Genomic DNA, 27,061 nt, shown 5'->3' with positions numbered 1-27,061 from the left:
AAGGTCATATAGATGGGGTCAAATTCTGCTAGTGTGTCCAAAAGCAGCATACTGTAACAGACTGCTCATGGGACAGTCTAAGCCAGCGGTTGCCAACAAGTGGGCCGCGGCCCACTGGTGGGCCATGAGAAAATTTTGGTGGGCCGCTGAGAAATCTCACCCCTAGAGCACCCCCCAAAGCAATTAATCCAGGCTGCGCAGAAACACAAGTGCCTGCGCCACCCACATGGCCCACGGGAACCCTCCCCGCCCACTCACACCTTACCCGGTAAACTTGCCTGGTAAATTTCTATTTTTCCTTTTTCCGACCATCATCTGTTCTCTATGCCGGGAGATTTAGATTAGCTAGGAAGCAGAAAATGGTTGGATTTCTTGCTTTCCAGCTAGTCTTTAGATCTTTGGCTCTGCTTTTAAGTACAGTCAGACCTCCCTTAGGACTGAAAGTTTGCTTGCAAGCAAATTCAGTGCAGACTCACGGCAAGCAAATTTGAGAGACTGAGCTAGCCGATGGCAGATAGATAGATAGATAGATAGATAGATAGATAGATAATTGAATGATTCTGTGAGCAACTCAATCTGCCTGCTTTGCCTGATTTTGGGTAAAAGTTGCTCTTTTTTATAAAAAAAAAATCAATATTTACATGCATGGTGTGTTGTGAGTTAATTTTGTGAGTTTGCTTGCGAGCAAATTTTATGTCAGACTGAGCTAGCCGATGTCAGATAGATAGATCTCTGAATGAATCTGTGATTCTGTGAGCAACTCAATCTGCCTGCCTGCTTTGCCTGATTTTGGGTAAAAGTTTCTCTTTTTTTAATAAAATAATTCAATGTTTATATAAATATTTATAATATTTACATACAAGCCATGCCCAGCCAGTCACATGACCACCAAGCCACACCCACAAATAAGCCCACACCCACAGAACCGGTTAGTAGTCCTTGGTATCTAAAATTATGAGTTTGGTGGTCCCTGAGGTCCAAAAGATTGGCGACCCCTGATCTAAGCCCATGTAAGCTTATTGAAGAAATTTCTCCATTTGAACATAATATGCTTTTGAAGCTCTATCAAGAAATCTTATTCAGATTTTCATTCGTAGTTTAGAAGAATCTAAATTCTGTCTGTAATACTAAGGCAAATATGATTTAGGCTTTCAGATGGATTTCCAAACCTGAGCTCAGTAAATGTTGCCAACATTTCAAGTCATGAATGAACAATTTCATCAGCCGTTGATACAGGTGATGTTGTTAACCTGCTAAGAGGTTCCTTCAATATAGGGGTCTCCAAACTTGGCAACTTTAGGACTTGTGGACTTCAGCTTCCAGAATTCCTCAGGCAGCCATGCTGTCTAGGGAATTCTGGAAGTTGAAGTCCACAAGTCTTAAAGTTGCCAAGTTTGGAGACCCCTGCTTTAATACCGTGTTTCTCACAAAATAAGGCCAGGCCTTATTTTTTTTTTTGACCCCGAAAAACAGCTAGGCCATCTTCTCGGGGGTGACTTAATTCCTCACCTTGCATCCTCGGACGGGCGGTGACAGCTTGGATGTTGACCTCTGCGTTGGTGGGGCACTTTGTAACGGGAGACCTTCTGCCACCGTTGCTTTCCCTTCTCCCCGTGCTGCCGCGGCGTTTGGCGCAGCCATGCGCAGCCAGCCAGGGCTCCTCCCTGCAACCAGAGCCCGGCGGAGACACTCGGCTTCAGGCGCTCCTGTTGCTGCCTTCCCTTCGCCTTCGAAGGCAAAGCCAATTCTTTTAAAAACAACGCCCTACTACTGGTACGACAAAGCCTCCTCTGCCCGAGAGGGCAGCCCAACCCCACGTGGGGAGGCGAATCTCACAGGGCCGCAGCGCAGGATTGGCCCACCCCGGGAGAAGCGCCCAGCCACCATCCCTGCCTGGCACCGGGCAGAGCGTGAAGAGCTTCGCCTGGGGCGCCCAGTGCAGCTGACAGGCAGGTCCTCCTGCCTGGCGGCAGAGCTCTTGCCAAGGCAGTGAGCGCCTCCCTGCCAGGCCCTCCACTCATCCTGCCAGGGCTGCGCCAGAGCCATGCTGGCTGGGCAGCACTGGGAAAGCAAGCCGCGGGTGCACGCCTGCCTGCCAAGCGAAAGAGCTGGGTCGACCCGAGCTTGGCTTCCTTCCCAAGTCCCTCCAGCCCGAACCCAAAGGGGCCACCGGGAGAGGCCGCCCAAGGCCGTGATAGCGCCCACCCGTCCGTGGATAGGGAGGCAAGGTGACGGCCTGCGCCACGTCTTCCTCTGAGCTGAGCCTCAATGAGTGAGCGCCTCTGCCCGACGCTCGTGCCGCTGCAGCGTTTGGAGCTGCCAGTGCATTTGGAGATGCATGGGGATGGGGACGGGTTGGGCGAGGGGTGGAAAGGACAGGCGGCTTCGGGCTCTCTCCACTGGAACCGCCGGCCAGGGAAGCAGTGCTGCCGTTGGCTCGCCTCCCTATCCGCGGATGGGTGGGTGCTATCATTGCCTCGGGCAGCCTCTCCCAGTGGCCCCTTCGGGTTCGGGCTGGAGGGACTTGGGAAGGAAGCCAAGCTCGGGTCAGCCCGGCTCTTTTGCTTGGCAGGCGGGCGCGCACCCGTGGTTCACTTTCCCGGCTCTGCCCAGCCCACACGGCTCCGGCGCGGCCCTGGTGGGATGAGCGGAGGGCCTGGCGAGGAGGCGCTCGCTGCCTTGGCGAGAGCGCCACCAGGCAGGAGGGCCCACCTGTCAGCTGCACTGGGCACCCCAGGCAAAGCTCTTCGCGCTCTGCCCGGCGCCAGGCAGGGATGGCGGCTGGGCGCTTCTCCCGGGGTGGGCCGATCCTGCGCTGTGGCCCTGTGAGATTCGCCTCCCCACATGGGATTGGACTGCCCTCTCGGGCAGGGGAGGCTTTTTCGTAATGGTAGTAGAGCATCGTTTTTAAAAGAATTGGCTCTGCCTTCGAAGGCGAAGGGAAGGCGGCGACAGGAGCGCCTGAAGCCGAGTGTCTCCGCCAGGCTCCAGTTGCAGGGAGGAGCCCTGGCTGGCTGCGCGTGGCTGCGTCAAACGCTGCGGCGTTGCTCTAAATGCCATGGCAGCACGGGGAGAAGGGAAAGCAATGGTGGCGGAAGGTCTCCTGATAAGAAGTGCCCCACCAATGCCGAAGTCAATGCAGGCAGCACCATATCTGGGTATGCAACAAAAGTACTTCCTAACAGCAAGCCCCCCCCCGCCATTCCCCCCCCATTTTGCATGTTTAATATTGGCCTTAATTTGGGGGGAGGGGCTTAATTTGATTTTATGCCTATAAAACATGCTGGGACTTCCTATTGGGGGAGGCCGTATTTTTGGAGAAACACGATAGCAGGGATTGGGGATATATATTAACCACAAGTTTTGTGATGTATTTCATAAGGATAATACTGCCATGGTATTCTTGTTTATTTTATCACCTTAACTGGAATAATCTGTGGTCAATAAGCACGGTTATATTTTTTACTTTGCAACATTTTTTTCATATTTAATTTTTTTTAACATTGTATAAAAAGATTGTAATAATGTTCTGAATGTGGCAGATTTGAGGCACTATTAAGCAAGAACTTTGACTGCTGAAGAATAAAATCAGAGAAGGAAAAAGCACACTCTTTACTGACAATTACATGACAGTATCTCACTCCAGCACAAGCCTATGCATGCACATATATATATATATATATTTAGTGAAAATACTGTTTCTTCTCCAAAGTATTTCTTCTGTATGCCATTCAAGTTCCAAACTATAATTCCTGCTTTTTATCTACTAAAGTAGAAGCTTTAAAAAAAGTGTTTTTTGGAGATTTCCCCTCAGATAATTTACCTTTGATCTGGCTTATTATATTGGAAGATTGTAAAGAATAAGAGCATCCTCAGCCTATCCAGGAATACAGATTTCAAGTTACATATAAATAGTATGGACAATGCTATTATTAAATAATCCCAATAATGTTGCTATTTCCTAAATCAAATACCAATTTCCAGAAAGATTTAACGTTAATTAGTTCTGTGTGTATCAATGTGTATATGCCCCTGTGATTAGTTCATCAGCTCAGCTCAGAGATTTATATTTTCACTAAAAATATATTGGGGAGATGGCTTATATGTCTTCTTTAAAAATATTTTTAAAAATAGAGAAACAGGAACATAAATTAGCTGTGATCTTCAGATTAATGATTTAGTTCTTTAAGAAGATAAAAATGGATTTGGTAAAATAAACTATGTCAAACCATTAATCTATTGGAAAAGACATATGTCTTAGTAGACATGGCATTGAAGGACAAGTATTGGGCTGTGGTGTTTGGAAACTCTTGTAGGTATATGGCATATTTGTTTTGCTGTCCATATTGGTTATATCAATATGCTTTTGTATATTTGGTTTTATGCTGTGAGTCACCCAGAGTTAGGCTGTGTCCTGGTTGAATAAAATAAAATAATGAAATAATAAAATAGTTTGTATTAGTTCCCCAATTTCTCTCAGTTGATTTTCCACCCACCAATTTTCCACCCACCATTGGTTTACATTAGATTTGTTCAATGGATTAGAAACTATGATAAATACCCACACATGTACATATAAGTATATTAAATGTACTATAAAATATATATTACTACCAACTATTATTGACAAATTTTCACCATGATTAACACCAAATAATAACAGCTTTCACCATATTTTATCTGAATTAATTTAAGATTCCCCCCCACCAATATATATACGTGTACACACACACACACACACACACACACACACACGATGAAGTTTTATGGTCTGGTCTGTCACTTTGTTAATGAAAACAGCTCAAAACTTCAAGCAATCTATCAACAGAATGGCTTAGTCAGGCTCAGAAACAATTTACCCATTCTGGCTGTCCCAGGTCCAGATACAGAATAATTACTTCTTGTACTTTCAACAAGAGGAAGAGTTACTGTTGCTCATTTTAATACTGATGCATTGGAATGTATTCCATGTTTACTAATTGTGGTGCACATGGACATGGATTATATGACATACAAAAATCAACAGAACATGTATAATTATAATTCAATTTTTCACAAATGGCTAAAATAGCACTTTTTACATTGCAACGTTTCCTACAACATAAGTACTCTTTACTCTTTCATACTTTAGTGGCTGAGTACAGTGTTAATTTTTTGTTATTAAATGCTTCCCTTACAAATTATAAGAAAGCATTTGGGAGGAATAAAGTGGGAGAAATAAAGCATGGCAATATATCAGAAATTTGTCCTATTATGTTCATTAATGTAAAATAAAACATTTCATTTGAATGCCATTTATTAGATATCTGATAATTATCTATTAATTATACTTAAAAGCACAAAACAAAAGAAATTCTACTGAAAATCTGAAGTACATATATGTGAAAAAATGTGGGCTCCTTTTTTTTGCTAGCTATAAATGAATTCTACATTTAAAATTGCTGCCATACATACCCTGAGTTCTTACTTGGTACAGAGAAAAAGAACAGTGGAACACTATAAAGCTGCTCCCACTAAAAATAAACATTTTGTAATATCTATTACTACCACGTCAAGGCCTCATAGTCAGCTGGAAGAGCAAGGAGCAAGTGCCTAGAACAAGTTAGGTGAAAGTCAGCAAGACGAAATGCAGACTTGCAGATGAGTAAAGTAGATAGGTTCCAAAAGCTGGCAACCTAGGGGAGAAGAACAGAATGAAGGATGTCATAAAATTCTGTATAGCTACTCTTGCAATAACTTAACTAGGCTGAAGAACCAAGCCTGAACCCACAAGTATATGATGGCAGTCAGTTTCCTGTCGGTAGCCCTAGATCACATGACCTGGCTCAGCTTTGATGTGTTCTACCCAATCGTCCGTTATGGTACGTCACAGCTGCAAAGCAAGTATAAAGCCAATAGGTCCTTCTGCTTGAGAGCTTCCTTAGCAGGCATAAAGTGAAGCTGAGGCTCTGTTGCCAGGATGTTCTTTGGTTTGAGTCCCTTGGTGCCTTACAGTCCAATTCTTTTCATTTGTGGGTACTAACTACAGTATTTCCTGGCAAGAATATTTACTAGAGGAAACTGATGTTGCCAAAACCTCATAGCAACCCCACCATTTGTGCTTTCTCTGAGCTATACAATTCTCTTGACGTCAGTTGAAGTGGGCAGATAGATACTTGTTTTGCTGGAATGGATAACTGGATAAAATATGTCTTAAATGTCATGGGCATTTGTAAGAAAGCCAAATGGCTTGCCCTATTTTTTTTTTTTTTAAAAAAACACCTCGAATACACATTTATAAAATCGTCCCAGCAGAACAATAGAGGAACAGCTTACTAAATGCTTACTAAATGCTTACTGAGATAGAGATTGAGGTCCTTTTCTTCTTTGAAATATTCCCTTCTGAAAATGAGAAAAAAAACCCCCAGCAGGAATGAGCCTTGCTGAAATATATTATTCAGCCTCTGAATCTCTTTGCTAGTAATTGCTAAAGATGTGGGGGCAGGTGGAAGTATGTTGCTAACACAACAGCAAAGGATGATGTAGGAGTTCTGGCCGAAACAAGGCAGAAATTATAATAAATGACAGACTGAAGTGGGTGTCAGCAGCAATGGAAAGAAGAACACGAATGTAGCAAGAATCACATGTGAAGAAAAAGAGAAAAAGTAGTCAGAGGGAGATAACCGGACAGGTAATTCATTCTCCATTAACTTTAGAAAATCTTTACAAAAGTAGGCTAACACACTAGCTGTAATATTAAAGCTGTAATATTAGAACTCTCAAAGGCCTTTTCATAGATGACACATTAGCAAATCTGAGACTGCCACAAATTTGCACTTTTGTAAGGAAATGTACACTTAAAAATAGTTAAGCATTTCAAAATATGTTATTACCTATTTAATTTGTTATGCAGTTGATTAGTGAAGTATTGTGCTGGTGCAAAACATATGACATCTGACATGTTTAAGTTCTAAAGTGTCCTCAGAGCTACTTTCCGGTATATAATCTTAGGGCTCTGCTATCTTGTAGAGGAAAAAGATAAGAGAAAATTGAGAGAAAAGAGAAAGAATCTTCAGACTAACCTCTGAGAACATCAGGCAAGAAGGGTTACCCTATCAGCAATAGCAGCTATCATTAGCTGTTACCATATGAGCTATAATAGCCATCAGTCTCTTCTGCATACAAGGAGCATGTCTGTATTTTTTGGAGGGTTGGAATCAGAGGTGGTATTCAGCAAGTTCTGACCAGTTCTGGAGAACCGGTATCGGAGAACTGGCAAATACCACATCTGACTGGAGATTTTACAGTATCCTTCCCCTGCCACGCCCACCACGCCATGCCCATAGAACCGGTAGTAAAAATTTTTGAATCCCCACTGGTTGGAATATATCAAAATTGAATCCAAAATGGAAGATTGTAAGGGATATGCCAGAGATATAACACAAATGGGACATTGCAGTAATAACAACCGAAGACATATGTCAAATTCTTTCCTGCCAAATTACAGTTATAAACCCTCAATCGCCTGGGTTCCCTTCAGGAAAAAAAAATACAATTTGACTTACATATCACTTATGGCTTTATGAAGCCCCCAAGAAATAAGTGGGGAAAAATATTTTTGCGAGTTCTTAAGGAAGAATGGCTTGGGCATTGTGAGAAAGAAACTGTTGAAGTACATCCAGAGGCCATTCTTTTATTTCTGAATTTTACATTATCCAACTACCAAATACAGCCAGGAGAAAGAATTTGGGCCTGGACAAATAATTCTGACTTTTGTGCTTTTTACATGACACATCAGCTAAAAATATCAATACTTTTTTGGGACTATTATGGCCAAACACTGTAGTTGCCTGTAATCTTCCTAGATGAAGCAGTAGCTGCTTTAGGAAAATACATTTGATCTTTCATATCAAATATATCCAAGCTTTAGGATTCCTACTTTATTATCCAGACCCAAAGACCAATATTCTTTTATTCCTCCCTCCCACCCAAGCAAACAGCCACTTCTGTTCATGGCTGTTGCATCTTCATGTTATGTTCCCCTGCCCTCACCCTCCCTCCCTCACCCCAAATCATAGAGCATAAAGAGTTTACTTCTATGATGGCCTTCAAACCAAGCTTCCTTTTATAAGTAATCTCTACTCCCTCTCCTTCAGTTATTTTCCTGGACTCATTTCTCCAGCTCTCTAGCAAATCCACATCGGCACTTCTGCTTTTCTTTCATGCCCTCATAAGGACACAGTTAAAACTGTTCACATGAAAGGATTCCGCTCCAGCCAAAACCCTGTTACTTAACTCAGCGGTAGCCTATCTCCGCATCATTATCCTCAGCAGTTACTGTTTGCTAACATTCTGTGTCACTTGGGGAACAGCTGAGAGGAATCATCTGCAGCAAAAATTAATCAGCATAAAAGCACCTTGCCTTTAATCTCTTTACAAAGAAGTCTTGAGTGTCAGGGTACTCCTTATATTAAAAAAATCAAATGAAGTTTCCAATCAAGTGAGTTTTCCCATGTCACATTGAAGTGTTTCTCCCCCACTCCTGTAATGCAGCTGTAGGCCTTGAAGAAAAAGCAACCATGGTAACCAGCTAAACACTGTTGAGTTGAAGTGGCAGCGGCAGCAGCCATCATCTCCAAAGAACAGAGAGTGTTGCTGCCCTTCAACGCCTCCCACTTATATTTTCTCTTGGCTTTCCTTTTTATCTTCTCCCTAATTAAACAAGTTTCCAACCACAAAATTGACACTGGAGATGATGTACTATTGTTGTTATCATCTGTTATAGGCCTTGGCATTAAGCAGGCCCTACTGTTTAGTTGACTTTAAAGGCAGATTTAATACCCTCTGGAATTAATTAGAAATTTCCTGTCCCTTTTAGCTGTAAGGAATTTCTGATTTACATAAAATGTTTTCTCTTATACTTTTATTCTCACTTCTAGCACGGATACCTATGCAATAATGTGCTTGGGCTACATTTTCTTTTGTCTTAAAAAAACCCTTTTATTAAACCTTTCTTCTGGGATGCAGTCACTAACCTGCAATATTCTTATTTAATATTAATATTTAATAATACATATGCTCTTTTTAAAAGCTAAAAAGATACATTACTCCTCCCTGCTTCAATCATCTTTTGGGGGGTGGGAATCTGATCTCATAAAAATTATATTAATTTTGAATCCAGCCTGCAATGTTGAGATCTATGCACTTTGCAGCAAATATTCATGTCTGCTGACCCTATTCTCTGCAAAAGAGGATTACTAGATTTGCTCACCTAGTCTAGTAAAACCTGTTATTTGAAATACAATCTTATTTTTCTTTCAACTACAAGTGGATTTGGCTTCTCTTCTTTGGTTATTTTCAAATGGTCACTCTAACCATCTGATCTGCTTAAACTCAGTTGCTTGGACATACGGTACATATTTTAACACAGCATTGCTGTAATATGAGAGCACATAAAACTGAAATGAAAAACTATTTTATTATTATCAAAAGCTACTGTCTATGAAAGCTACCTCACACTAGTCACTAAAATCCATCTCTCAAAATAAATAACTTAAAACACTATGCTGGAATTTTGAAACTACTGGTTATGGGAGTGGAATAAGCACTTAATCTATAGGATGAGCACAAAGATGTAATATTAAAAAACAGGCTGGGGATAAAGAGGATACAGTGCTGCCTTATGTACATAGAACTAAAATCAGCATTTGGCTTTAGAGGCAGAAACTTGAATTTATTTAAGCATTTGTACTCCAGTTCTTCACAAAGCTTGACAGTTCTGAACTAAAATCCATAAATATATACTCTTCATAGAACAGTATTTCAACATTCAGTCTTAAACAACACTAAAAATATTACTAGCAAATCTGAAAGACTCCAAAGCCACGGGAGCTGAAGTTATGATGAAGTTAGCCTACATTTGACTGGTTTGTGAAATAAGGAAAAAAGCAAGTTTGGAATTCAGTAGGATAAAGAAAGAAAAGTACTATAGAATGTCTGTCTACCTGCTTATATCAAAATATAGTAGACATATTTATAGGAGTATGTAAACAGAGTATTTATTCATATTCAATATATATTCATATTGTCACATTACATACACATATTTTCACATAACATTACAGTCTAAATACCAGTACTGTAACATGTTCCTGTTGCTATAAATTATTTAAACTATAAGAAATGAAAAGATTGCATTGGCCAGGTCCCACCACTTTCAAGTACATTTTATTAATACGATTCCCAATATTATTAGTGAAATAATTTAATGGCAGAGTCTTATGAAGGAAGGAAAGGAAACATAAGACTCCAAAATGAAGAGAATCAAGTGGGGAAGTGGTGGAAGGGAAATGGTCCACACTGAAAGAAAGCAGATGTTCTGTTTCCTTCCTCTTGGGAGGGAAAGCGGATTTGAAAAGATGGACATTCCAGCTGCCAAAGAGTGTTGGCTCAATGATCAAACCTATTTATAATTCACTAATGCATATAAGAAAGATAAAAAAAATTAAAGAATAGTAGCCACTTAGTCAGCTTAGGTAAGCCCATCAGCTGCAAGAATATAAGAGTTTAGTTCTTCAATAACATGAAGTAAACTGATGGCAAGTAAAATGGCCCACATTTGATAAAGCAAATTGTTTTTTTTAAATTTAGGTCAAATTATTATGGTTGTCTATTGCAAATTAAGGATTCTGGGCAGCTAGAGAAAGCCCTCATCCCCACAAGCAACCCCCTTCCCCACATAAGACAGCAGCTGAGGTATTAGTGACAACATAACCAGTGTATGGCTGAACCCCACTTCCTGACCCTCAGGCCCAGGATTTTAAGGCCTTATGGAAAGGCCAACAGGGTGGGGCCAATCTGATCTCTGTTGCCTCTATAGTCTAATTATGGTACATTATTAGTCCTTGACTTACAAACATTCATTTACTGACTGTCTATGGAGATTCTCAGTCAACCAGGTCATGGTTGTCCCAAAAGTACTTTTTCAAGAGGCAACTAAACTTTCCGGTTTTTCTTTGAAGACATTTCGCTTCTCATCCAAGAAACTTCTTCAGCTCTAACTGGATGGTGGGAAATGGAAGGATTGATACTCTTTGCAGACAGCTGGTCATTTGCATTCTTTTAGCGGGTTACCTGGGTTTTCTTTTTTTTTTTTTTTTTTGAGATCAGGATCACCTGAGTGGTGCAAATGGATGTGGAGCCTTCTTGGAAGTGTTGAAAGGGCTGTTGTAGATTGGAGACAGATGATAGTTACCCTGATGACACAAATAAACCTCCAGGTAACCTTAACTTATGTCTGGTCCTCACATTTATGACTGCTGAGGTATTCCCAGAGTCAACATTGACATGATTGGCATGTATTTGTGAAGGTTCCAGCATCCTAGGGTCTTGTGATCACCCTTTTCAACCATTTTCAACTTTTCCAGCTGGCTTCTGACAAGCAAAGTCAATATACTTACAACGGTTCTTGACTTACAATGGTTCACTTAGTGACCATTCAAAGTTACAACCATACTGAAAAAAGTGAGTTATGGCCATTTTTCATACTTATAACCGTTTCAGCATCCCCATGGTCACGTGATTTACATTCGGATGCTTAACAACTGACTCACATGTATTTATTTTTTAATATATGTTTTATTAATATACTGACTCATTTATGATGGTCGCAATGTTCCTGGGTCATGTGATACCCTTTGCACCCTTTTTCTGACAGGCAGCCAATTGGGAAACCAGATTTACTTAACAACCGGGTTACTAGCTCAACCATTGCAATGATTAACTTAACAACTGGGGCAGAAAGTCACAAAATGGGGCCAAACTCACTTAACACATTTTTCACTTAGCAACATAAATTCTGGACTCAATTGTAGTGGTAAGTTGAGGACTACCTGCATTTGCTTACCAACCATTGTAAAATGGGGTGCAATTTTTTTAAACAACTGCCTTGCTTATTAATGGAAATTCTGGTTTCAATTGTCGTTGTAAATCATGGACTACAGGGGTAGCCAGTTGTTTATCTGTACACAGTAAATAATATACACATGCTTGAAATGAGTCATGTTTCACAGCTAGCTAGTAAAGTGATGTGCAGATGATCCTTCCTCCTTGAGAAAATCCAGAAGAGCTCATTCAATCCATACTGAGCCCAGGCTACCCAAGTATCATCAAATATTAATACATGAGTGTGAGCCCTTCTTTGTTTGGTTGAGCAAAAGGAAGAGAGGAATGTGTGCTTGCCAATCTACTTATATAACTAATGTCCTGAATTTTAAAGCAGGCAGCCCTTAGGGGGAGAAGATTGCCTAATTGTCTTAGAGCAGCCTTTCAATTTCTAAGGAATCAGTTCAGGAATGGTTGATCTTTAACAGGAATTGAGAAGACTTGGCTAGCAAGTCTTATCCAGCACTAAGCTATCCTATACATAGGTCTTTCCAAAATGAATCACATTCTTTTTATCCTACAGAGATCCAGAATATTTTTGAGAAAATTAAAGGCAGCAAATAGACATAATTTTCAGTCTTGACCTTAATAACCACAACTGGGATTGGCAAGACATTAGATGATTGTGATGGATTTACAGCCTTACTTCTGCCATGGTCATTAAATGAATGACCGATAGTCATAAAGAGCGACATCATATGACCACAATTCATAATTTTACTGCCAGCTTTTCCATTCATTCTGCTTGGGGGGGGAGGCAGCTATGAAGTGCAGAAAGGGTGATCATATAATGGTGGGACACTGCAACAGTTGCAATATCCGTTGTTGCAAAATATTTGAATCTCAGTCACGTGACTGTGGGGATGCTAGAACCGTCAAAAGTACAAGGACTGCCTTTAAAGTTACTTTTTCAACACTATGGGAACTCTGAATAATCACAATACAGCAGGGATGGGCAACTATGGCCCCTTTACGACCTGTGGACTTCAACTCCCAGAATTCCATGCTGGCTCACAAATTCTGGGAGTTGAAGTCCACAGGTTGTAAACGGGCTATAATTAACCATCCTTGTACACAGGGCAGTCATTAATAGAAGACTGAGTGTATATTTCAAGTTGGCCCCATATCTTTTATCATGTAGACCAGGGGTGTTACATTTGCGGTCCGCGGGCCAGATGCGTCACATGCTGGCCACGCCAACTCCGTTTTAGCGAAGGGGAAAATGGTTGTGATCCATCACGACACCCCTGATGTAGAAATTGCTGTAGATCATTCTGAATAAGTTCACTTATGTATTGAGTTATTGCTAATGTGACAAGATAACAGGAAATTCAGAGGTTCTTTTGAAGACCCTTTCCCCACAAATTTAGAAAAACAGGAAAACAAACAGGGTAATCATGAAACAAATTTATCCTCAGAGACCAGTTTGAAAGTAGGACTGGGCAGGATAGACAAATAAGTACAAGGGCAGGGGAATACAAGTCTGTCTATTCTTTCACTGTTCTTGCCCTTGCCAAGTTTAAAATGGATGTCCTTCTTATGACCACTCAAGTGAAAGTAAATGTTTTATAATGGTTAGGAATGTTGCTTTATTAGGGTTGGTAGTCAGGTGAAAAATTTAACCGAACTCAGGGGGTTTCCGGTTTGCTAGCCTTCGGCGGCGGCAGGGATTTGCAACCGCGCGATCCCTGCTGCGTTCGCCGCCAAGGTTCCCCCGATCCATTTGGATCTGGGGGATATAGCTGCCCTGTAGAGGCAGCTGAAGATAGGGGATCCGGCAAGGGGTTTGGGGGTGTCGCAAACCCCTCCCCAGCCGGCTAAACTCCCTTTTCCCGAGGCGGAGGAACGGCGGTCAGTAATGGCCGCCACGAAGAAAGCTGCAGCCGGGTAAGCAAGTGCAGGAGGGAGAAAGCTGGAGAAAGTGAAAGGTGCTTTTAACCGGGACAAGACGGGAGAAAGTGATTTGGAACCTTGAAAGCTGTTAAGGATATATTGTTCCTTGTGAGAGCCACAAGCTGCGAATACCCTAAAGGGGAAAGTTTTTTTTTTCTTTGTTCTACTCTCCTTCCTAAAGTGACAGCGGGAAAAAAAATCTTTTTGGCTGTGAGTGGGAAGGGAGAGTGAAAAAAAAAATCAGAGCAAAATTTGAAAATAAGGAGAAGATTGCCTAGAATTGCAAAGAGTTTAAAAACTTCCAAAAAATATATTTGAAAAGGATATATTTGTGATTACTTTAACCTCAGAAAGAAAAAGTGAAGAAGAAGAAGGTATTTAAAAGAAACAGTCTGTTTGGATTGTTTGGTGATTTTGGAACCTTTGGAAATTATTTCTGATTAAATCATCTGGGTGGTTGTTTGGAAAAACTTTTTCTCTACACAATGGCATCATCTGTGGATGGATTGGAACTTATATATCAAAAATATGAAAGAGAAAAACAAGGAGGGGAAGATGGACTTGGCACTATTTTTCAATACTTAGAAATGGCGGTTTATATTTATGCGAAGCAGAATGAGGATGATGGGGACAAAGAAGAAGAAGAAGCCATCTTTGATGAAAAAAGGACTTTGATTGGAGGCGGGAAAAAGCAAGAGAAAAAGGAAAAGAGGTCTTTAAGATTTGAAAAAACAGCCCAAAAAGAGAAGAATAAGGTGAAAAGGGACATTATGTTAAGAAACAACAGAAAGGGGGAAAGCAGAATAAAAGGGAGGTGGAGAGACAAGGGGTTAAAGAGGACAAGAAGAAGAAGAAGCAAAGGAGAAAGGAAGGGATGAGAAGCTCTAATGGTGGGGAGCAAGATATTAAGAAGCAAAAGTTTTTCAGAGATAATGGATAGATCTTATTGTTAATGGGATTCTAGAAAGGTACATAAGATTGCATTTTTATATCTGTATTTAGAAGTAATTATAGAAAATTAGAAATAATATGTAGCTTAAAATGTGATAAAATATCTAACATAAATAAGTGAAATTTTTGTTAAGAAAAAGAGAGTACTGTAATGAAATATGATTCAAGATTGTGATGTGGGGGTAATAATCGTGGAAAGCATAAGTGTTCCCACAAAGGCATGATATTCAATTGAAATGGATAAAATGTTTAAGATATAAATGATTGTTAAAATTAATGATTAGAACATGGTATACTAGCAAAATCTTTTGTGAAATGAGATTTGAAGTAGAAGAAGGAGGAACATTTCAACGAAATATTGAGCTATAATATCTGATGTGTGTGTGGGGGGGATAATTATGGAAAATAGGGTTCTCATAAAAGCATGTGATTTAATTGAAAAGTAATGAGTTAAACGTCTAAGATATGAATGAATATCAATACTAATGAATAGATTTGTATTATTTTTGATAATATAGTATAATTTTAGAATGTACCAGACAGAATCCCAATGTATGTTATGTATTTTATATTAAGTACTATAAATATAAGGGAAAAAGATAAAGGCATCATACTCCATATAGTGAAGTATTTCTTCTTTTTTTTAAAGAAGAAAAATAAATGATTGGCTGGAATAGAACAGACAAAGAATAATAAATATTAGGATATGAATTGAGAGGAGGAAAAAAAAATTGAGAAAATTTAAAGGAGAGGAGAAGTTATATAGAAAATTGAAAATGTTAATAAGATATGAAATGGTATGTAAAATGAATATGAAACTGAACTTGTATCTGTACCAAGAGTTTTAACCCGGGACTAAGCAACTTTCAGAAAAGAAATTTTTTATGCTTTTATGTTTTGCGTTTATGTGTATTTATGTATTGTTTGTCTTGAAAATAAAACTTGTTTAAAAATTTTTTTTAACTGAACTCAGGTAAATGCAAATATAAATTTTCCCCAGATCTTCCTTTCATCTTTTGGTGTCAGAAATAATATGATATTGCCAATGAAATAAAAATACTATATTGCCTGGCAGATTGTGCACAAAGATAGTTACAGTAACTTATGAAAAAGAATGCATTACAAGATTATACAGCAGTATAAGACTCATTTAAGATGAGAGTTCTATCAGTAAACAAGAGACTCCTGAATTTCAGTGACAAGCAAGTTTAAAACAAAGCCAAATAAAGCAAGGGTGACTGAAAAGAATTATAAAGCCAAAAGCATGTAGCTTGCAAACAGATAAATGACTTATTCAAGACTCTTTAGCTCACAGAACAAAACATTAAGTTTCACACGTGGATGTTCTAAAAGAAGTGGGCATAATTAAGATTTCTGGCTTTCACCCATGGAAAATTGGACCAGTTATTTTGTCTTGTGGTAACAATACAAAAATGGTGTGCCACACCTCACCTTCAGATAGATAGATATAGATAGATAGATAGATAGATAGATAGATAGATAGATAGATAGATAGATAGACAGACAGACAGACAGACAGACAGACAGACAGACAGACAGACAGATAGATAGATAGATAGATAGATCCTTTTAGTCATTGATAGTTTCCTGTTCAAGTATTCAAGTACAGGTAAGTCCTCGACTTACAACAGTTCATTTAATGACCGTTCAAAGTTACAATGGCACTGAAAAAAATGACCTAGGACCATTTTTCACAGTTACAACCTTTGCAGCATCCCCATGATCATGTGATTAAAATTCAGGTGCTTGGCGACTGGTTCATCATGTCCGAGGGTCACATGATCCCCTTTTGCAATATTCTGACAAGCAAAGTCCATGAGGAAGCTAGATTCACTTAACAACCAGATTACTAACTTATCAACTGCAATAACTTAATAACAGTGGCAAGAAAGGTCATAAAATGGGGCAAAACCCACTTAACAAATTTTTCACTTAACAACAGACATTTTGGACTCAAGTTGTGGTCGTAGGTCGAGGACTACCTGTACTTATCAGTAGGAGTCTGAAGCATTTCAGATTCAACCCCAAAAAAGCACTTTGGAAGAGAGGATATAGGAGAACAAAGGTGACATTTGTTTATTACTTTTTTGTGGGATTGTATGGCTGCCCTGCATAATTGTAGATCAGTACTAAATAGGTCCAGTCTAGTTTATTGTGCTTGTTTATTAACTCATTTATTTGGGTTTAACCAAGATACATACAAATATGGCCTTTAATTTAAAAAAAACCCTTTCTAATGGAATTAATTTAATTAATATTCAAAATTTCAGTCCTTACATTTTTTTGGCAACTGCATTGCAACTGAATAAAAAACCCAGCACAATGAATTCCCATCTGTAAGCTCAGGAAGAATCAGTGTAGACTTTCCCAGTACCAGCATGTGTCTACTAGGGAAGGAGAAGGAGATTAAATTTTCAGGATCAAAGCACTGGGAAGCTACCAAGCCACTTATAACCTATTCCACACAGATATTTGATTGTTATCAAGACAACTGAAAGGTTATTATGCTCACAACACACACACACACACACACATACCCCACAGAAGGACTATTTTTTTTATTTTTCCTCTTTTAAAAAATGCCGTCACATGCCAGTGCTATTTTTGTTTTCATTTTGACTGCACTATTAATGCATATTATTTTTCACTGGAAAACACAAGAAGAAAAAATAAGGGTTGCCTGCATCAAAAATGAGCTCAAGAGATGAAAGACAGGAGCAGAAAAAGCAGCAGCATTAGAGGAGGAAATTGAGTAAGAATTTTTTTCAAAGGAGTATAGCCATGTTAGTCTTTTCCAGCAAAAACAAGAAAGAATCTTGCAGCACCTTGAAGACTAACACATTAATTTTTCAGCCATTAAGTTCCCTTTGTTATTTTTAAATGACAGGAAGATTTAAAGCAGCTTTCCAAACAGATGCTTTCCAGAAGTTTGGATGACTCTTCTCAGATTTCTCAAACACATCTGGAGAGCACCAAGTTGGGAAAATCTGATGTAAGTTAACCTCTTGACTATTTTTTTAATACACCAGTGTTTCAACTGCCTATTAAGTTTAAAACCCTTTAAACATGCATTAGAAGTAAGTATTAATAACTGAATTTGGTTGACTATTTCAAAAAGTTCCATAAATAAAATCAGAAAGCAGTAATTTTAATTTTATCCCCTGCAGATGTATTCATAAATATTCTTATACTGTGGAAATGAAGATTAATTACTAACCTTAAAGCCAAAGTATATGTTCCAGGTTGTCGTTGGCTTTCACGAATAAGATAACTTCCCTCTGCTATGCTCAGTAATTGATCTGCTTCTTCTCTTGATATTATCCCATGAAACCTGAAAAAAACAAAGTCTATCTATATCAGGACAAAACCAGAGGAAATTTCTGTAAGAAAACCGTATTGGGGAAAAAAGGTAAAGTCTTATTTTTTCATTAAAAAAACACCTTATAGGTAGTTCTCGACTTAAAACAGTTCATTCAATGACTGTTCAAAGTTACAACAGCACTGAAAAATGTGACTTATGACAGTTTTTCACAGTAATGACCATTGCAGTAGCCCCATGATCATGTGATCAAAATTCAGATGCTTGGCAACTGGTTCATACTTATGACTGTTGCAATATCCCGGGGATCCTTCTCACAAGCAAAGTCAATGGGGAAGCCAGGTTCACTTAACAACCACGTTACTAATTTAACAGCAGCAAGGATTCATTTAGCAACCGTGGCAAGAAAGGTTATAAAATGGGGCAAAAGTCACTTAACAACCATCTCAATTAACAACAGAGATTTTGGGCTCAATTGTGGTCGTAAGTTGAGGATTACCTTTATTTTTAAAAAAATGCATAAAAAAGTAAAGTTCTTTCAAAATCATGTTACTTTATCTACTTAGCCTGAAAACATGTTGTTTATTTTCACCCTACAGATTAAATAAATTCTGTTTATATGAGGTACTTCTGATCATCCTGATTTATAGAAAATTGTCCATATTCTCTTCGATTCTCATCACCATTAACTCCAACATCAAGGCTGCATATATATTTCTCAACAGTGAAAATGTAAGAATCCCTGGGGATTCTTTCCCTTAAGGACAAGTGTTCAATCTAAAAATCATCTCAGTATCATAATTTACACATATTTTTTCCAGCAATATGCAAAGTCACGGAAAATGTGCTTCAGGAGGCAGGAATGAAGCACCTGTCTGAATTCTGCATCTTTTGCAAGACTTGTGTGCTGCTTCAAAAGCTATCCTCAGCAGATTCTACACCAGGGGTGTCAAACATTGAAGGCTGTTTCAGGGTTGTGTTTGATCTGGGGGGGGGGGTGTAGGCATGGGCAGGTTGGGCATGGCCAGCTCAACATTATTCGTGTCAGGCCGGGGGTGCTTGTGGTGGCCTGAGCGCTCTGCCAGCGATAATGACCTCCCAAGCTCCGTTTTTGGCTCCAACGGCCTCCTGCAGCCCTCTGCCAGCGAAAACAGAGCTTGGAAGGGGCACGTGCAGAGGCACCGCGGGCCGGTCCTTCACTGTTTCCAGGATGGCCCGGTGGACAAGATCTAACCATCCTGCAGGCCGGATCCAGCCCGCGGGCCCTGAGTTTGACACTCCTGTTCTACACATATGTGGAGGCAGAGTCACTTTGCTGTGAGCCCCAGCAGATGTACAGTCTTCTGTATGTATGCCCTCCAAACAGCCGTTCAATTCTTGTGAAGATGCAGATGCTTCGAAAAGGAATACTTTGCATGTACTGCTGCATATCGCAAAGCACCTCCTTCAAATACTTCACAGATCTTTAGTTTAGAATAGACCCTCTTTCACACAAACACGATTTTTTTTGTTTTATCCAAGAACAATTTCTTTTGTTTATGTTTGATACCATTTAACTCATAAAAGCAAATTAATCTTATAGCATGTTTCTCCAAGTTTATAAACACCACTACAAGAAATGCCAAGGCAGTGAATATCATGTTGTTAATGTGAAAATTCACATATAAAAATGAAGAATTTCTAGGTGTTGTCCTAGGAACCAGAGTTTCTAATTCAGCCTTAGGCATGAAAGTTAGCTGGGTGATCCTGGGCCAGTCACTCTCTCTCAACCCAACCCACCTCACAGGATTGTTTTTGTGGGAAAATAGAAGCATTAAGTTTGTTTGCCATCTCATTCATTCATTCATTCATTTTCTATAGCTGCTGAACTCAACCAAGTGACTCTGGGCAGCTTAAAATTCCAAAAATATAAAACAGTTAAAAAACATTGAAACAATAAAAACAGTCACAAAATAAATGGAAATGGAACATATACTTTGGCTTAAAGACTGGTAATTAATATTTCATTGCATTCATAAAATACATATATTTTTAAAAAGAGCTGTATATAAATAAACCAGATAAATAAATGATCTAAGTTAAAAATATCGTAAACAAAAAAAGTTAGGAACAAAGTATACTAAACAGATTTTTGGAGGAACTGGAAGCTAAATAATTTTCTCATTCAAGAAGCTTTTAAATTTTTAAATAGCTGATTTTTATTGCTGAAAATATATCTAAATTAAGAGTCTTCTTGATTTCTTGTGGTAATTCAAGAATTTAAAGAAAAACTAGAAAAGAGAGAAAAATAAAAAGCCCCCCTTCTTTGGCTATTATTTCTCTGGCAGTATAGAATTTTTCTTTTTTCTTTTTCAATTTTCTGTATAGCTTTCTTACAATAACAGGTTAAATACAAAACTGCAGTGCATTATATATAACATCAATGTACATTTAATATGCTATTCAAATGATATATAGTACCACAAACTATTTTTTTAAATATTAGTTTATATTTTAATAATAAAAATATTAAAAAGTGTTAACTTCAGGGTGGTAGGAAAATTGAAGCCTTGTTTCCAAACTTGCTATATGAAGTAAGTGTGAAAACGAGCTTGCTATATACTTTTCTAATATAAAGCAACAAAAATGATAGCTCCCCCCCACCCTTTGTTCTTAAAAATAGCACATTCATTTTTATGGAGGTAGTTAAATGGGCCAATAAAAAAATTGTTCCAAGCCCAAAACAGACTGGAAAGAAATCTGATTTGGTTACTGAGATTGTACATGTCAACATTTTATCCTGTGAGCTACTGATGGTTGAACAAGACTGCCTATGCTGAAACCATAAATAAATTATAAAATAATCCAATCTCTCTCTCACTAGCCTAAGATAAATTGAAACATTATGAAGAAAGAACGGAAAAAGTAGCCATTGGGCATATTTTTTTATATTTGCTTTACAGTTCAAGACAAAGATTTGAGGGAATCATACTACTTACTCCCGCCCATAGTATTTAGGTCTGTTCTCCACCTATTGAAAAAGAAAGAAGAGAAATATTTTACTTGAATGTATAGGTATTTTTAAAAAATCAGCTCTATTTATTATGTGATTTGATAAAGAATCAAGACTTTGTACTTTCTCCAATTGTTACTATATTAGGAAATTTGCTGAATTTCTCCAACCATTAATGTTAAGAATTCTTGTTCCATTTAATGGTATTAATTTAAACTATAAAGACAAATGTAGGGTAATTTCTAGTTCATTAAAGCTTTGAATAAAGCTGGATGCCGCAACTTTCTTCACAAAAGTATACTAATATTAAAATGTAATTTCATTTCTGATTTGTGTATAGAAAGTTCTATAGAAGCTACATTCTACCACTGTATAACATATTAATTTGTATGCATGATACATTAAATATGAATGATTGCAATGCGATCCCAGTGGGCTATGATAGGACAGCAGATGAAACAAGATGGGGGGAAAAATCAAACTAGTAACATAGTTGGACCTCAACCCTTCAATCCTTTCATAAGGGCCTCAAGACCTGATTCTACCAGTTGGCTGGGCCTGGGGCTCCAAGAGAGGAACAGCGTAGTGGAGACGGTTGATCGAGTAAGAACAGCTCCCAGCTCCCTCCACCCCACCCCCAGTCTCCCCATGCATCATTATATTTTAATGTTTGATTTTAATTTATGTTTTAATAAACTGTATAAGTATATTTTTATGACTGTAGGCCACCCAGAATTACCCTCTGATAAGATGGGCAGCCGATAAATGTGATAAATAAACAAAAGAGTCCTCTTTCTCTCCTTTGGTTCACATGAAACATTATGAGTCACGATTTCTTTGCTCTGAGTTTCACTCAATGTGTATTATTAGGATTTTATACATATACATGTACATTAGGGTTTAACTCAGATATGAGCTATGAATTTATGGCTTGTTTGTCAAATCATGATTTTAAAGAATCCTAGCAGAAGTCCTGTTATAAGGAATGAGGTCAGTACATTTAATTCCAAACAACAAAGAAGGTAGAAAGTGCTTTTTTAAACAGATCAAATGACAATTTAGTCCAACCTCATTTTTCCCTCTACAAAAGACAAGAAAATAAACTTCTAAAAGCCATCAAAGACATAAAGGCAAGAATCCTTTCCCATCCCCACCTCCCACTCCCTGCAGTATAAGGCATTCAGAAGCACAGTGAATATACCGTGGAGCCTATGAAATTTAAGTCTGAACCAAAATGCAAGTAAAGAGGGAGATAAATGTGTCTAGTGATAAAATCTATTTAAAAACAAAAACAAATTGATTTTTCTCAGAAGTTCACTGTGTCTTCCCTGATGACAATGATGTCCCAGATATTTGTGCTAAAGCTGATTAAGCTATGGGAACTGTTGACAGTAGACACCATGTAGTTTGCATCTTCACAAAGCATCATGAAAAGGTAAACTATGTAAGCCAGGATTGTCCTCTGACTTTGGCAGACCTGAGCTGCTTCCACTGAGGAGTAACTCACTAGAGTGAGCAGATGAACAGAGAACTCTATGCATGTGTGTACACATATATGTATGAAAAGACGGCGGCAAAATTGACACCGAACAGTGTTGAAGTATGCCTCCCTATATCGGTCTCAACTAGTTATTCTGATTGAGGATTCTAAAATATGTTATTTAGCAACACCCAGAGGGCTCCAAGTTTCTAGTCACAACTGCGGTGAGTAAGAAGCAGAATATACAGAAGACAAATATGTAGGGAAGTCAACAGCAGTGAAGTATCTAGCTAAACAACAACAACAACAACAAAACCCTAAAAAGCTATGAAAATAGTTGTAACTACAATCAGGTCATTACATTGTTTAGGAAATGTCAGCTGTTGTCCATTTTTATCACTTTTACACTATATATTTTCTATTCTCTTTCTCGTGAGATAGCACTATTTCATCTGGGCTGGAAAAATCCAGATAATCACTCTAGCCCAGTTTTGGTTGCTCTGTTTGATAACAAAACAGCATAACTGGATTAAAACTCAGCAGTTTACCAATGTTCTGGAGTTACCCAGTAATCTGATTTAATGCCTTGGGCATCATGCAAAAAGGATGTTCATAACCTAATTATCTTGATCAGAAAATAATCTCATTCTCCCAAATGACGAAATGGAAATAACCTATAAATTTATTTATTTATTTTTCACATTTCTGAACCATCTCCCTCAAAGACAAAAATATCTTAGCTACTTTGAAGATCTAGCCATTACATAATTCACCCCCAAATTGGCTGTTAGCTCTCTTTAAATGATAGTTTTACCTCTTATAGGTCTTCTTTGCTGTAATAATTTTTTATGCCAGAGATTAAATTCTACTCATGCCTCAGTCAGTCATGACATACACTGAATCCCTAAAAATGTAGTCATTTTTATAATCTCTTGTCTCTCCAGGTCCAACAAATGTTCCTTGTGAATTCTCAGCACCGGAATCAGCACACAGGTGTCTCTGAGGTAGCATTGAGTAGAAGTACCACAGCAGCTCTGAGGGCTTTAACAGGTCATTTGCATGTGTGTGTATGCATGCACAGTGAACACTTCCCTGTCAGAGAAGAAGCTGTCCCTGCAGCTGAAATGCAGAGATGACCTGGCATGCAAAACCTTTCTGGGAGGAAGGGTACCTTAGTCATTTGGGAAGCACAGCTTCAAATGCTTTGTGTAGCCCCAACTAACACCACATTAACAGATTGCATTCTTGATAAAAAGATGCCAGGACTGTTTTTTCTTCTGAGTGAGATTCAATTATTACTCCAATATATTTTCACAGTGGAACTATTCAATTTCTTTGAGAAGACTGTGCTAACTCGCCCCTCTCTAAGAAGAATGCTAATTGCCAGGCAAAGGGTCAAGAAAGCAAAGCAAATAGGCCAAATGTGCAATAGAAATAGAAGAAAGCTTCTTATTATTTTATCTTTGCCCAGAATGACCCAGGATTGCAAAGTTGTTTCTAAAAGAAAGGGCAGTCAAATTCAAGTGTACATATACAAATTCTATTTCCTTCCTGGAGTATAGTTTAATGCAAATTATTTAATGCAAAATATTCTAGACATTAATTTGTATTACAAATGCCCTTTGTAAAAAAAAGACTGGGATATGATTTTAGCCTTTTCAGGGAACTATTGGATGAAATTAGAATATTTAGTACCACAGCACTAAAGCTCCTGAAATATTCCAATAAGTATAATATAAATGTAAAAAAATTATACTGACAGCTATGGAATTGGGTTTTTTTAAAAAATGGCTTTCCTTCATTTGTGACAATCTGATGTTTTAAAAGCAGAAAACAGGAAGCATTCTGAACTGTTATTTATGAGACCACCTCAATATTTAATATTTAGAAGTGACATGTCAAAAACAAGGGGTATCTTTCCAAATTTGGGTTATTAAGCTTTTGAGAACATTTAGCATCCCCTCCAGATTAATGCATACACAAATCCAATTTCTGAGTAAGCATGCATTTAATTGCTTTCCTGACTTCAATCCTATGGGACTGACTGAACATGAACCAGAAATAAAATAAAGCCCTGGTTTTTAAAGCTACTCTAATCTGCATCTTAACACATTTTGGACATCCTTTTTGTATCTTTTCTACAGCTATAGTAGTCAATCAAGATCCACATCTTAGTGGCACCTCAGTTATCCAGGATATTTGAAAAGTGCACTGCCTGTATTACTTTACATTACAATAGGAATGAACATTAAATACACATAAGAAGTGATTTTGCTTCATTTCACTTCAAGGTATCAGCAAATGTCACACACTGTCAAAACATCATAAAACAACTTTATAATTTCAGTGCAACTGATACTGTGTCTCTGAGATATATTATGAATGGTGATCAGCTTCCACCACTACAAACTTCAAGTATTTTAAAAATTAGTTCTATAATTTAAAACAAATATCAAATAATTACTGGTCTTTGTGTTTCCATCTTAGATGTCTGTTATAACTATTGATAAAAAAGAGGCAGAAGGAACCCGAAGACACGAAGAAAATGATCTCAGAAAGTCTCTACAAAAGATAAGTAAAACTGATATTGAAAGATGCTATTGATATAAGTCCTGATTAACTGACCAGAGCCAAATACCATCTCAGTAGAACTTCTGAAATAAGGAAACCAGAACGCTACATCTAGGAGTACATATCTAGGAGTGCATATCTTTCTAATTATAACTAAGAACATAATATACACGAAAGCCTATACCTTTGTTAATCTGAATTGAGAGTAATGAATACAAACCACTTAATGTGATGAATTACTATTACGGTTAATTGTTACTAATGTGTTAAATTCAGGAATTAGAGTGAACAAGATAGTACGTTACACGTGAAGCTTAGTATCTTGCAGAACCAACTGTTATTGCTAATTTGTTCTAATCACTTTTAACCTTTATGGATGGGAACAAATATTTGCTGGAGAAATATTAAAAATGCTTGCAATGCTGGCAGCAACCTGGGCTTTCTTTAAAAGCATGGGGCTAATTCATATTTACTTGTGTTTTATTCTTCATTCTAAAGGCTGAAGGTATATTTGGAAGAACTGCACAAAGAAGCTCCTATTTAATTCAATAAATTAATCCTGTTTGGTATCTAAGTAATATAAGCTATTAAAATCGTAACAGTACTCTGCACCCAGGATTTAAGTTACATTTGAAAGATTAATTTCCCCTTCTCTTGGGTGTATGATGGCGGCATTGCAATAAAATTATCATTTTCAATACCTATTAATATAAACAGGAACTGCAGTAGAACAAGTCCAAACATGCTGAAAATTAAAACTGATGTTACTTTTTTATTAAGCTGCTTACTATGTAACAAATTTGTGGGTCAAAACTGGTGTATGGCATCTGACAAAAGGTAAAGTGATAATATTTAGCAGTAAAAGAGGCTGTTGGCTAAACCAACAAGTAGATTTATAATTAACTTTTTTTTTGCAGTAAATTTAGATCTAATGAGATGAGAGGAAAAATATTATATTCATTCATTGTATAAAGCTGCCCATCTCAAAGAAGTGACTCTGGGCAGCTAACCACAATTAAACAAACATAACAAAAAAACCTCAAAATTAATAGATACTTATATGAGAATTTTTAAAAAATCAACACAATAGCAAGCATCATTCTTATTCACTTTTGCATGTACACTGAAGATATCAGAGGAAAACGACTGGTTTCCGAAAACAAGCAGTCAGGATTAAAAGAAAGATCATTTGCTGCTTCTCTTGCAGCAATCTTATTATGCGTCAGTTCCTTAAGGATGATCTTGAGAATGTTCTTTGATATTAGTACTGGTAGTCGTTGACTTACACCAGTTCATTTAGCGACTGTTCAAAGTTACTATGGCACTGAAAAAAGTGACTTATCAACATTTTTCACACTTAAGACCATTGCAGCATCCCCATGGTCATGTGATCACAATTCAGACTCTTGGCAACTGACTCATCTTTATGACAGTTGCGGTGGTCACGTGATCCCCTTCTGTGACCTTTTTATATGCAAGGTCAACGGGGGAAACTAGGTTCACTTAACAACTGTGTTATTAACTCAACAACTGCAGTGATTCACTTAACAACTGTGGCAAGAAAGGTCATAAAAATGGGGTAAATTCACTTAACAAATGTTTCACTTAGCAACAGAAATGTTGGGCTCAATTAGGATCTTAAGTCGAGGACTACCTGTACTCCAGGATGGCAGTTTTATCTAGCTGTAGTACCACTGGTACTCTTCCAAATTACACTGGGCAATCATTATTTCTATTTCTCACAATATGACCAACGTCATGTTACTATGAAGAATTGAAATTAAAGTGGGTACAGGGGAAAATTGGGGAGAAAAAAGATTCAGTCTTTTTAAGATCTGGTAGATCTACACTGCAAACAAACAAACAAACGAATGATGATAACTATCACAGCAATAAGCCTGCAATATCTTAT

General features: G+C 38.1%; 1 protein-coding gene across 1 annotated transcript in view; it reads right to left on the bottom strand.

Annotated features, from left to right (window-relative positions):
* The window catches only part of CHN1 (chimerin 1), a 122,717-nt gene that overhangs the window by 38,403 nt on the left and 57,253 nt on the right, over positions 1-27,061 (bottom strand). The window contains exons 4-5 of the mRNA XM_087949690.1: positions 21,085-21,116; positions 18,005-18,118 (exon numbers count right to left, since the gene is read on the bottom strand). Of these exons, the coding sequence (XP_087805816.1) occupies positions 18,005-18,118; positions 21,085-21,116 (146 nt within the window). The remainder of the gene's footprint in view (positions 1-18,004; positions 18,119-21,084; positions 21,117-27,061) is intronic.

Source organism: Notechis scutatus, chromosome 1 (genome assembly GCF_049901735.1).
Source record: "Notechis scutatus isolate UNSWTSFEM ecotype Mainland chromosome 1, rNotScu1.2, whole genome shotgun sequence".
NCBI classification, from domain to species: domain Eukaryota; kingdom Metazoa; phylum Chordata; class Lepidosauria; order Squamata; family Elapidae; genus Notechis; species Notechis scutatus.
Note: the sequence above shows the minus strand (reverse complement) of the source record. Positions and strands in the feature narration are given on the sequence as shown.